Genomic DNA, 13,535 nt, shown 5'->3' on the forward strand with positions numbered 1-13,535 from the left:
TGGGTGTTTTGTGTAACATTACTTGATTGGGCTGAAGCTGCAATCAGCATTTACTTCCCCATTGAGAGGCATGTCTTACCTGGTAAGGCGTGCTCAGCTGAGGTGTTTTTGCCAGCTGGAAATTCTCGGCCAATCACAGCGCAGCTCATTCAGCACCCGGCGCCTGTGATTTGCTAGCCCAAGCCCCGCCCATTCGTAGGCCTTTAAATCGCGAGCGCCGCATGGACAGATCTCTCTCTCCGCTTGCTCAGGAACTTTGCTTGTAGCAGCTTTATCGTCCGTCACCATGGGAAAGGAGAAGACCCACATTAACATCGTGGTTATCGGCCATGTCGATTCCGGTAAATCCACCACCACCGGGCATCTCATCTACAAATGCGGAGGCATCGACAAGCGAACCATCGAGAAGTTTGAGAAGGAAGCCGCGGAGGTAAGTAACCGAGCGTTGGCGTTCAGACGGTCCGGGCGGATGTAATATCCGGGCGGATCCGCTCTCATGAGGTGTTCGTTCTCATGAGGTTTTCGCTCTCCTGAGGTGTTCCTGCAATCGGCTGACTCTCTTGTGTGTTCTGTCCGTAGATGGGGAAAGGTTCCTTCAAGTACGCCTGGGTGCTGGACAAACTGAAGGCTGAGCGGGAACGTGGTATTACTATTGATATCTCCCTGTGGAAGTTCGAGACCGGCAAATTCTACATCACCATCATCGATGCTCCCGGTCACAGGGATTTCATTAAGAACATGATCACCGGCACCTCCCAGGTAACTATGAGGCCCTTATAATCGGCCATTGAGTAACTTTGACTCACACGAGGCCGGATCTACTGTGTGGCGCGCCTGAGGCCTTCATACCGGCTCGGGCAAAATGTGCTCACAAAGAATCGGATTTCCGTGTTTACTCATTTATTGTGTGTATGTGTAAAATATTATATATATATATATATATATATATATATATATATATATATATTATACTTTTTTTTTTTTTTTTTATAGTAATTTTTTATTACATATCTGATGTTGCTTGCCTAGAATGCAATCGGTGAATTGTGTTAAGTCACTGGCCTAGAACCAGCATGTAGCAAATGGAAAAGTATAATCTACTTGTAGGCCATTACACTTTTCTTTTTCTTCTGGCTACACCCTATACCAGGGCCTCTGCCTTCCAGCTGCTCTGAAACTACAAGTCCCATGACGCTTTGCATGACTAGCAATTGCAGTCATGACCACTAGAGGCATGACGGGATTTGTAGTTTTGCTACAGCTGGAGTGCTGCGGTTGCTTACCCCTGCACTATACAATCTCCTATGGGTGGTTTCCCATATGAGATCAATCCTTAAGAGTTTCAGTGCAACAAGACAGGCCTTTGTATTACATGAATCTAAAACAAATTTGTATGGGGGGATATATATATATATATATATATATATATATATATATATATATATATATATATATATATTTTTTTTTTAAAACAAAAAATCCTTCCAGCTTTACCTTGCTACCTCCTAATATAGATTTTTTTTTTTTTTTTTTTTTGTTACCTTGCTATAAAGCTAAAAAAATCTATATTAGGAGGTAGCAAGGTAATGCTGGAAGGATTTAAAAAAAAATAAAATATATATATATATATATATATATATATATATATATATATATATATATATATATATATATATATATATATATATATATATATATATATATATATATATATATATATATAATTTTATTCCCCCCCTCATACCAATTTTTGTTTTAGATTCATGTAGTGCAAAAGCCTGTCTAATTTGGATACCATTGAAAGTTTAGTTTTGACCTCATGGATTTTGTTTAAACGTTTAAATATGAAATCAAACATGTTTAGGATAGCCTCAGCAAACTAAAGATTTTAATTGGTGGGGCTGATTTACTAAAAAAAAATATATTGCAGCTGAGCATGGTAACCAATCAATTCAATTTTTAAACTTTCCCCCCCAAAAAAACTTGGAAGCTGATTGGTTTCTATGCACAACTGCACCAGAGTTTGTACTCCAGTTTTAATAAGTGAAAAACAGGTAATTTACATTTTCAGATGGTACAACTGCTTCCTTTTTGGTATAGATTCATAAAAAACTTACTGATTTGAAATCTGCTGCAGGGGACATTGGCATTATAGTTAATATCTAAGCTGGCCATAGATGGTTACAACTGAACAAAGTCTTGAGGATTTATATCTAAATTCTCAGACCATTAAATGTTTAAAACAAGTCTTTATGACATTCAGTTTTTGGAAGAAACTATTTTTTTTTTTTTTTGACTTGCTCAAGTGAGAATTTTTCTATCCTGCTCCTTTTCACTGGTCAAAAACAAATTTTTGATCCACTTAAACAAAAGTTTATTTTTTCTATAGCAATCTATGGCCAGTTTTCCTCTATGCTGCTTATAGTGAAGGTGGTGTGGCTGTAAGGCCTCATGCACACTGGATGTTAATGCCAGCAGCTTTAGTTGTAGATTTCTGCTGGGCGGGGGGGAGGGGGTGTTTTCTTGCAACACTGTACTCTTTGAGCTTGCAGCTCAAATGGCTGCTTCTTTCATAGTTGGAGTGTTTTCACAGCTGAAACTCCCCTTCAAACCCACTAGTTCTATGCTTTTTTTTATTTTTTTTTAGCCAGAAAACTCCCCTGCTAAAAACTTATAAATGCCTATGTGTACATGGACACATACAGTATCATGCTGGGGTGTTCACTGGCTGTAGAAAAATGCCTGAAGCCAAAAATGGTAGCTGTAAAGTCCAGTGTGGATGAGGTCTTAAACAAAATCCAAGTATTTTTCAGCTTCTCCTAGTAATTGAGTCTTAAGCAGGCCAGACTAGTTGAGAGGTTTTCATGATCTGAAAATGGCTCATGATTGTGCCATCAATTTTGATTTTCTGAAAACCCAGCATGTTGAATTGGGCACTTTTGACTGACATGAAAATCATCGTGGATGGCACCCTAATGATGGGGGGGGGGGGGGGGGGGGGGAGGAAACAAATGATTTCATTTGTTTGATTATACTAAAGCCTGCTTTAAAAAAAAAACAGGTACCAAGCAGTGAATAGTGGCAAGTTTATAAATTCTTGGACATGGTGGCTGCATTAAGTTCAGGCTTTCACTTTATGATCAAGTTCAATACCTCTAACTGAATGCTATTGCCCAGACTTGTCTGGCTCCTGCATCCATAGTGGATACACCCAGAGGTAGTGGCATCTAGTGATTATGCCAAAGTAGCAGTTGGAGGGTTGAGAAAAACCATTATTACTGACAGGGGTTGCATATATTTGTTAAAACTTTATCCCAAAAGGAAAACTCCCCCCCCCCCCCCCCCCTTACATTCTTGAAGCCTAAATGCAGCATTTAAGGTCTAATGAGCTGCAGTGCTTAATGCGGTTTAAAGGCTTTTCTTTTTTTTTAACTTCATGCATTCTATACATGAAGGTAAACCTATGCAGCAATGCCCCCAGCCCCCCTAAAAACTTACCAGAGCATCCTCCCAATCGTGTGTGTTCTGGAGTGAGCCTGCTCAGGGGAAGTAGACCTGCCAGGGGACAGGAAAAGGGATCGGTGCTACTCAGTGCAAAACCATTGCACAGGGTAGGTAAATATAACATGTAGGTTTATATCTGCCATATATGTGAAGGCGGTGCCTTTAGTTAAAAGCCTAAATGATACAAGTTGGTATGTGAATGGACGCTCTACTATTAAAAACCAAATCTGTTCAAATTTCCAAAGTAGTGTTACTGCAAATTTCGCCAGATTCTCATTTCACTGACTAGTAAAGAAATTGGCTTCTTTGAATCTTCCAATAACTTTTATTTTTAAATCTTTTTTCCTCTAGGCTGACTGTGCAGTTCTTATTGTCGCTGCTGGTGTGGGAGAGTTTGAGGCTGGTATCTCAAAGAATGGTCAAACCAGAGAGCATGCCCTTCTTGCATTCACACTAGGAGTTAAACAACTAATTATTGGTGTCAACAAAATGGATTCCACAGAGCCACCTTACAGCCAGAAAAGGTTTGAAGAAATCACCAAAGAAGTTAGCTCATACATCAAGAAAATTGGCTACAACCCAGCTACAGTAGCATTTGTGCCTATCTCTGGATGGCATGGTGACAACATGTTGGAGGCTAGCAGTAAGGTAAGTCTTTTTAAAATAACATTTTTCCTAATCCTACATAACATTTAAGCAGCCCCTACAAGTCTAAACACTAATGTATCTAAAGCCTGTACTGTAATGGCTTTTCTAATCATTTTTAGAGCACATGCTCGATGTGGTGGTTAAATGGGACATTGGGCCTTAATATATTTAGTGCACTAATAAATGACTACTAAGTCATTGGCCCTCAAAGTACTTTTAAAAGCCACTTCTATTTATTTTTTAATGATCTGTTAACCTTGAACAGTAATGTAGCACTCTTGGTAGTGAAAAAAGGGCAATACTGTAAGACCAAGTTTTCAGCTGTTGGTTTTAACTCTATGTGGGATTTCTGTGCAAACATTTTAGCTGCACAGTGTAGCAGCTACTACTACTGGTATATCAAGGCCTTGGATTAAACTGATTTTTATCTTTCAGATGTCATGGTTCAAAGGATGGAAGATTGACAGGAAAGAGGGAAGTGCCAGTGGTGTTACACTGCTTGAAGCTCTAGATTCCATCCTCCCTCCCAGCCGACCCACAAACAAACCACTGCGCCTTCCTCTGCAAGATGTGTACAAAATTGGAGGTAAGTGTAAAGGAGAGACTTTAAAGGTTACTAGTATCAAATACTGTTATCTTACTGTACTATAACTCGATTCCTCTTTTCTTTAGGCATAGGCACAGTACCAGTTGGAAGAGTGGAAACTGGTGTCTTGAAGCCAGGCATGGTTGTGACATTTGCACCTGGAAACTTGAGTACAGAAGTAAAGTCTGTTGAAATGCATCATGAGGCTTTAACAGAAGCTTTACCTGGTGACAACGTAGGATTTAACGTCAAGAATATTTCTGTTAAAGATGTCAGGAGAGGCAATGTAGCTGGTGACAGCAAGAATGACCCTCCAATGGAGACTGGAGTTTTCACTGCTCAGGTAACTTTTCTTTAAAATAGTGATGGGTACACCAATCATGAAGGCATGCTGCTTTATTATATATTAAACCAAGGATCTTGGCTGACTTGAAGTCTGCTTTAAATGTACCTGAATTGAAAAAAATTTGGGCTGTGCTAAGAATGTATACCTAAACTGAGTAAGCCCCCGCCCCCCTGCACTTTAATAAAAAATCATAATGCAAAGTTTGATATGTTTTTCACTAACTTTAATCTGGCACTTAATACTCCAGTAACTTAAATGACATCACGTCCAGGTGTACTACATCAAACCCAATCAAAGCAGATTTTGTCTTTGTTCAGGTCTTTGGCCAGCCGATGGACATGCCAGCTAGTTGCTCGACCCTTCCGCTCCTTGTAATGGCAGAGTGGCTTCTTGGTCACATTAGTTCTTGGCACCAATGTAGGCTCTAAAAAAACAGTACTAAGATGTGTGCAGCCGCAGGCATTACCCCAGTACAACCCCTTGAATTGGTGTCACAACTTGCCAATATTGCTTCAAGTGAATCTTGGGCTTTTCTTTTTCTTTATGCTGCTAAACAAACCTAATGTTAAAGCCCCCCCCCCTACAAAAAAATATAGCAGCGTATTTGAGAAGGGTAGGTGATGTTTGCGGTAACATCTTATAGCAAAATGCCTATTAAGACTTTCAAAAGCTAGCTTGCTTTATGCAGAAATTGCCATATGGTTTTGAAACTTTATCTTTTGGGTTTTACACTAACATCAAATTTATTTATTTATTTTTGCAGGTTATCATTCTCAATCACCCTGGAACAATCAATGCTGGCTATGCCCCAGTCTTGGATTGTCACACAGCTCATATAGCCTGCAAGTTTGCAGAGCTGAAGGAAAAGATTGACCGTAGATCAGGAAAGGCTCTTGAGAATAACCCCAAAAGTCTGAAGTCTGGAGATGCTGCCATTGTCGACATGATTCCTGGAAAACCAATGTGTGTGGAATCATTCCACGAATACCCTCCACTTGGTGTGTAGCAAATCATTTATACAAAATTGGGAACCTAAAATGAACTTCAACACTTGCTTAATTTTGTTTGTGCCCGCTTGGCCCACCATTATGTTCCTAACATGTGAGGCCACAAGATGTGCGGCATAAAATGTGGCTGAGGCTACATACAGCATTGTTTTGGGTTCAAGCTGAGACTTCCTGTCAAACAAAAGCAAGCGTATTTGGCAAAAGAAAGCAATAAAGACAAGGTTTCCTCTTAAGTCAGAAGTTGACATCAGCCTGCCTCTGAGTCACCCAATCGTGAAGCTAGCTTTGTATTCATTGCTTTCTCTGGCTAAGCACCAATCGGCGTTTGAAACTAAGTCTCAGCTTGTACTGGAACAGTGTAGTGTGCTGTATGTAGTCTCTGCTATGTCTAGTTTATAGCACACATTCATTGGCTTTGTGTTGGGGAGGGGCAGTTTGTTTGGGCCAGATTGGTCTGCTCAAACTATGTAAAAGTGTCTCAAGCTGGAGATCTGCTTTAGGGGGGGGGGGGGGTATTAATATCTGCCAAAGCATGCTATTGCAAGCTCTGCAATACAATCTTAAAGTACTGTTAATGCCTTGCTTAACATGGCAAAGCTCTTCTGGTGTAAAGTTAAACTACAGAACTCTACTTTCTATTGCTTAACTTGTGTCCTTTTGTGGTGATCTTTATGAGTTGAACTAGGGTTTGTGATGGCAGTTTTTTTACTTCCTTTCCCCTATTTGTAAATTCCCTCAAATCTATACTAGGTTGTAGTTTCTTTGCACAGCAGCGCAAATAAAGGCCCACTTTGTATCAACTTTTCAAACGATACAAACCACTTTTCCCAAGCTAGACTAACTTTTTTTTTTTTGGTCTTTACAGGTCGATTTGCTGTTCGTGACATGAGGCAGACAGTGGCTGTTGGTGTCGTTAAAGCTGTAGAGAAGAAGGCGGCAGCTGCAGGAAAAGTGACAAAATCTGCCCTAAAAGCAGCCAAGAAGTGATCTTTTTCAATAGAAAAACAAATTCTAAGTTATTCTGTGCTGTAAAAAGGTTAAATAAACGAGCAACATTGTACATGGTGGTCTTGTCTTTACTGTGGTGGATTGGTAACTATAGGCTGTAACTGTCTAATTCTTAAAGATGATTTGGACCTTAAAGTGGCTGTCGTCTGCATGCTAAAAAATGGGATGCTTAAAGCTGGGTAAACATTTTTTTTCAGCCAGCGTATTTCCTGCATCCACACAATGAATGCATGAATCTGCTGTTGACAGAGGGCTACAGATCAGCATTTGGCCATCCTTGCTTAACCAGCCAATCACATATCAATCCCTTGGGTACCTAGCTTAACTGCAGCCCCTGATATCTCAAAAGCTGCATTATGTATTCAATATGTAATGCTCTGGACTTGGGCCACATACTCAAGAGGATGGTCAGACCATTCTAACAAGGGTCATTGGAAATGAGAGGATATGTTGCAGGAAATTGGAGGCATGCCAGGGACACTTCTGTTTTTCAATACTATAGCTTTGTTCCATAGGCTAATTGCTCAGCTCTTGTGCCAAATATCTATGCAAGAGGCAACAAATCTTATCAGACTGGGGTTTGTTTACCAAACTCAGGCTCACTTCTGCATAGAAATCAATTAAGCTATTACTATACAAGCTGAGGTTAGTAGCTGATTGGCACCTGTCTCGGTAAACTTACCCCACTGTGTATAGTGGTGCTCACTGGCATTAGCAGGTGTTACTAACAGTTTTCATGTCCTATGACCTGGTGCAGGCATCAAACTTGTTCCCAGAGCCAAATTGCAAAGGGCTTCCATACATTCCTAGTGGCACCCTTGCACATCAAAAAGTGGTGCCAGAAATTGCATAGTGCAAAAGCAGCATGTGATTTCCTGGAGTCTCCATTTTTTTTAAATGATGCAGAAACCTTTATCCTGCAGGCACAGCAGCCAATTCAAATTGATGAAAAGAGCTTGAGCACATCTTGAAACCCCAGTCTGCTTTAGAATCTCTGCCTGGGAGAGATCTTGCTGATGCAGTATAACTATCTTGTTGCTGTGCTCAGTCTAGCCATGGTATATGACCTGTTGCATGATGACTGTCTTGGCAGCAGAGTTTAGCTGTTGCTTACCCAGTTTTTTTTTTTTTTTTTTAAGCCTCCTTCCTGCACAGCTATTTGGGTGGGCTTGTTCACACAATGGGATGCACGCCAATGGCATAGTCTAAAATCTAGGTCAGCCTATGGGCAGTTCACATTGGTGCAGTCAAAGGTAGAGCATGATGTATTTTTCCCACACATACAAAAATGCCTGGGAAAGATTGACAAATGCAGACAGTCAACTATATGTAAATGTGCTTAAAAACTGCCATCAAATTCATCCAGTTTCTAGTGTGAATTGGCATTCTAGTATATGCAGACTGAATCCCACTTTCAAGTTTTTCAGGCGTTTTCGTGCAAAACATGGCACAGAACACCTGAAATACTCCTGCCCCAGCATTCTCAATGTGAAAGCCTGAGGGCTTTCACACTGAGGTGATGTGCTGGCAGGACTCATCTCCTGCCAGCAGCATCTTTGGAGCGGTGTGTATACCACTCCTTCCCATTGAAAACAATGGAGAATTGCGTGTAGTATTAACCCTTTTTTGGCCACTAGCGGGGGGGGGGGGGGGGGTTAATACCGCACTGCGATCGGCTGAATACCGTCGCAATTCTGATGGTATAACGGTGCTATACCGCACATGCTGCCCCAGTGTGAAAGGGGCCTTAACCACTTAAGGACCAGACCAATATGCTGCCTAAAGACCCAAGGTGTTTTACAATTTGGCACTGCGCTGCTTTAACTGGTAATTGCGCGGTCATGCAATGTTGTACCGAAACAAAACTTGCATCCTTTTCTTCCCACAAATAGAGCTTTCTTTTGATGGTATTTGATTGCCTCTGCTATTTTATTTTTTTATTTTTTTTCTCCCCCCCCCCCCCCCCCCCCGATATAAACGGAAAAGCCTGAAATTTTGAAAAAAATATATATTTTTTCTTAACAAATTTGTCAAACTTTCAGGCAAAAATGTATTCAGCCACATGTCTTTAGTAAAAAAAAAAAAAAAAAAAAATCGCAATAAGCGTATATTGGTTTTCGCAAAAATTATAGCGTCTACAAACTATGGTACATTTTCTAAAATTTACACAGCTTTTATTTTATGACTGCCTATCATTTCTTGAGGTGCTAAAATGGCAGGGCAGTACAAACCCCGAATACCCCATTTTGGAAAGTAGACACCCCAAGGAAACTGCTGAGGCATGAGTTCATTGAATATTTGTTTTTTTGGTCCCAAGTGATTGAATAATGACAAAAATACAAAAAGTTGTCACTAAATGATATATTGCTCACACATGCCATGGTAATATGTGAAATTGCACCCCAAAATACATTCTGCTTCTCCTGAGTACGGGGATACCACATTTTAGGGAGCCTAGCCGCGTACGGGGCCCCGAAAACAAGCACTGCCTTCAAGATTTGTGAGTGAAATCAAAAATTTATGTCCTTAGAAATCTTGAAGGCAGTGATTGGTTTTCGGGGTCCCATACGCGGCTAGAATGAATGAATGAAAAACTTATATAGCGTGGCACATGCAAACTGAATTGCTTCTGGGCGCGAACTGAATCGCTTCTGGGCTAGGCTCCCAAAAAGTCCCACACATGTGGTATCCCCGTACTCAGAAGCAGAATGTATTTTAGGGTGCAATTCCACATATAACCATGGCATGTGTGAGCAATATATCATTTAGTGACTTTTTTTTTTTTTTTTGTCATTCAATCACTTTGGACAAAAAAAAAATTCAATGGACTCAACATGCCTCTCAGCAGTTTCCTTGGTGTCTACTTTCCATAATGGGGTCTTTTTTTTTTTTTTTTTTTTTTTGTGGTATTTTGGCATTTTATGGCCTTCGAAACTGTGATGGGTAGTGAGGAGTGAAATCAAAAATGTACACCCTTAGAAAGACTGAAGGCGGTGATTGGTTTTTGGGGTCCCGTATGCGGCTAGGCTCCCGAAAAGTCCCACACATGTGGTATCCCTGTACTCAGGAGAAGTAGCAATGTATTTTGGGGTGCAATTCCACATATAACCATGGCATGTGTGAGAAATATACCATTTAGTGACAATGTTTTGTACATTTTTTTTATTTTTTTTTGGTCATTCAATCACTTGGGGCAAAAAAAATATATATTCCATGGAATCAACATGCCTCTCAGCAAATAGCTTGGGGTGTCTACTTTCCAAAATAAGGTCATTTGGGGGGGTTTTGTGCTATTTTGGCATTTTATGGCCTTCGAAACTGATAGGTAGTGAGGAGTGAAATCAAAAATGTACACCCTTAGAAAGCCTGAAGGCGGTGATTGGTTTTTGGGGTCCCGTACGCAGCTAGGCTCCCAAAAAGTCCCACACATGTGGTATCCCCGTACTCAGAGATAGCAGAATGTATTTTGGGGTGTAATACCACATATGGATTGATCGGTGGGTATGCCCACCATTAGACTACCTCCCTTCATCCACCCACTTCTAATGATGGGCATACATGCACCATTTATATATGCTGAAGCATGGGGGCATCCTCCCGCAAAAAAGTAATGCCGCGTACACACGGTCGGACTTTTCTATGCCGCGTACACACGGTCGGACTTTTCTATGCCGTGTACACATGGTCAGACTTTTCCACAGGAAAGCCTCCGTAGGAATGTCAACCGTATGTACGCGGCATTAGGAGCAAAATCGCTCCTCCGCCCCTAATGCCCCCATGCTTCGGCATATATGCTCTTTTTTGAACTGTGGTGGTGAAATCACCTCCTACAGCGTTGGAGTCGCGGCTTTATATATCGTGGGAGCAAACGCTGTTGCTGTCAAGATAAATAAGTCCGCGCAACAGCTGAATGGCGTACCTGAAAACAGTAAAGTAAATTACATACCTGAAAAGCAAGCATGACAAAACATAACAATAAAACTTTTCAAAATAGAATACAGTAAACAAGAGCAGAACAATAGAGAGGGAGAGAACAATAAAACAACTATTTTTTTTTTTTTTTTTATATATATATATATATTTTTTGTGTTTTTTTAATTTTTTACTTTTTTTTTTTAACACTTTTTTTTGTAACTGTAACTTCAACTTTTCGGTTCCAGGTTTGGGTCTCTCAAAATGCGATGGCATCTTGGGAGACCCTGTGTAAGTGTGCCTAGCCTGTGAAATGTTTTACCCTACACTAATAATTAACCCGTGTGTGGAAGCGTTCAAAACATTCACCAATACAAAGACCAGGATCGGCAGGACATTGGGGACAAAAAAAACGGGTGTCACGCCTAAATCCGCGCTTTCTACAGACACGACATTTTCTTTGGGGGGCTCGTTGGGTAGGGGTACTTTCGAGGGCATACGAAAAATGCTTCTCATGCAGTCGGCTTACTGCATTTGGTAGGGGCTGGTGAGGTACAGTACCGCCTGCATACAGGAGTTCTGTGATGATATCCCTCTGGAATTGAAGGAAGGATCCATTCCGTCCTGAAGCTTTGTATAAGACAAAAGCATTCAGTAGAGTCAATTGAAATAAATGTAGAGACACTTTTTTGTACCAGCGTCTCGTCTTACGGGCAATATGATACGGCGCCATCAACTGGTCGTTGAGGTCCATCCCTCCCATATTTTGGTTATATTCGTGGACACAGAGGGGTTTCTCGACAACACCAGTCGCCGTATGAATTTGTACTGTCGTGTCTGTGTGAAGGGTGGTAAGAACAAAAACATTCCTATTGTCCCGCCACTTCACAGCGAGCAAATTTTTACATCTGCAGCAGGCTCTCGCCCCCAGCCTAAGACGGGCATCTACAAGCCTCTGGGGAAAGCCCCGGCGATTAGGTCGCACGGTGCCACATGCTCCAATCTGACGATCAAACAAGTGACTAAAAAGTGGCAACCTGCTGTAAAAATTGTCCACATACAAGTGGTACCCCTTTCCGAATAAGGGTGACACCAAGTCCCAAACGATCTTGCCAGTGCTCCCCATGTAATCTGGGCATCCTTCCGGCTCTACCTCATTATCTTTGCCCTCATAAACCCTAAAGCTCCATGTGTAGCCTGTTGCCCTGTCACAGAGCTTATAGAGCTTGACCCCGTATCTGGCACGCTTGCTGGGAAGGTACTGCTTGAAAGACAAGCGGCCAAAAAATTTAATTAGGGACTCGTCAACGCAGACAACTTGCTGGGGATTAAACAAGGCTGCAAAACGTTCGTTGAAATGGTTTATGAGGGGCCAAATTTTGTAGAGCCAGTCAAATTCAGGGTCTCCATGTGGACGACAAAGTGCATTGTCACTGAAATGCAGGAACCGCAACATCGCCTCGTATCGTTTCCTGGCCATGTGAGCAGAGAATATGGGCATATGGTCAATTGGATGTGTGGACCAATACATCTGCAATTCCGGAAATTGGTGTATGCCCATGTTGAGGGTAAGGCCCAGAAAGGTCTTAAATTCGGAAACCTTAAGAGGTTTCCATTCTTTGGCAAGGAGGGTCTGGGGATTAGAGGCGATGTAGGTACCAGCATATAAATTACTCTGGTCCACAATAGATCTATAGAGATCTTCCGTGAAATACAGCGAATAAAAATCAAGTGGCATAAAATTCGCTGTATCCACCTGAATACCGGGTTGGCCAGTGAATGGGGGAAGTATGGGTGCTGCAGAAGTGGTGGGGACCCAATCAGGATAGGCAAATTCTGCAGGAAGGGCACGACGGGCCTGTCTTTGTCTTCTTCTTGGTGGCAGCGGGACACTACTTGTGCTTGCCACCTCGCCAGCTTGAACTGCACTTCTCGGACTCGCCACGTCACCACGTCTTACTGCAGTGCTGGATGAACGACCAGGGTGTACTAGGCCGCTGGTGCTTGCCAATCCACCAGAAGGAATATCGGCGCTAGTACTTCTCTGCTCCATACAAGGGTCCTGCGGTTCTTGCTGCTCAACAACATCAGAACGGGGTCGGGTACGCCTGACCTTAGCAGGGACCACAACTCCGTCGTCAGAGCTATCTTACATGGAGCCACTGTTGTAAACGGGTTCGTATTCTGAGCCAGATTCTGACAGATGCGTGACCTCCTCTTCACTATCTGTCATGCTCATGAACAAGTAGGCCTCGTCATCAGTGTACGTTCGCTTTGCCATTTTGGGCTCTAAATTTAGTCGTACACTGGTGATGATTCACAGGTAAAAAAAGCATCTGATCTGTAGAAAAGCAAACGTAGAAAACGCTTAAAAAAAACCTGTTAGCGATCACAGGGATCAGGCCTGTCTCTGCGAACGCTGCAGTTATGTGTCTTGTGTTTTGTAAGTGACAGTGATCGATCGATACTACACTTGGGTGGGTTGGGCTGGGCAGAGGGGGAAAACGCAGGTGCTAGCGGGTAT

General features: G+C 41.8%; 1 protein-coding gene across 1 annotated transcript; it reads left to right on the top strand.

The window, feature by feature from the left end:
• Positions 1–218: 218 nt before the first annotated feature.
• On the top strand, positions 219–7,151 carry LOC120926782 (elongation factor 1-alpha, oocyte form). Its single transcript, XM_040336975.1, has 7 exons — positions 219–430; positions 580–759; positions 3,856–4,152; positions 4,588–4,738; positions 4,825–5,081; positions 5,848–6,082; positions 6,957–7,151. Exons 1-7 carry the CDS (start codon positions 287–289, stop codon positions 7,076–7,078), a joined length of 1,386 nt encoding a protein of 461 aa, XP_040192909.1. The 5' UTR covers positions 219–286; the 3' UTR covers positions 7,079–7,151.
• Positions 7,152–13,535: the final 6,384 nt, after the last annotated feature.

The sequence above is a fragment of the Rana temporaria genome, chromosome 2 (assembly GCF_905171775.1).
Source record: "Rana temporaria chromosome 2, aRanTem1.1, whole genome shotgun sequence".
Classification (NCBI taxonomy): domain Eukaryota; kingdom Metazoa; phylum Chordata; class Amphibia; order Anura; family Ranidae; genus Rana; species Rana temporaria.

Bases quoted from the DNA above. Each gene is read 5' to 3' on its own strand.
- LOC120926782 (XM_040336975.1), top strand. From the start codon at position 287: ATGGGAAAGGAGAAGACCCACATTAACATCGTGGTTATCGGCCATGTC. The intron at 431-579 runs GTAAGTAACCGA...TTCTGTCCGTAG, and splicing joins TTGAGAAGGAAGCCGCGGAG to ATGGGGAAAGGTTCCTTCAA. The intron at 4,153-4,587 runs GTAAGTCTTTTT...TTTATCTTTCAG, and splicing joins TGTTGGAGGCTAGCAGTAAG to ATGTCATGGTTCAAAGGATG.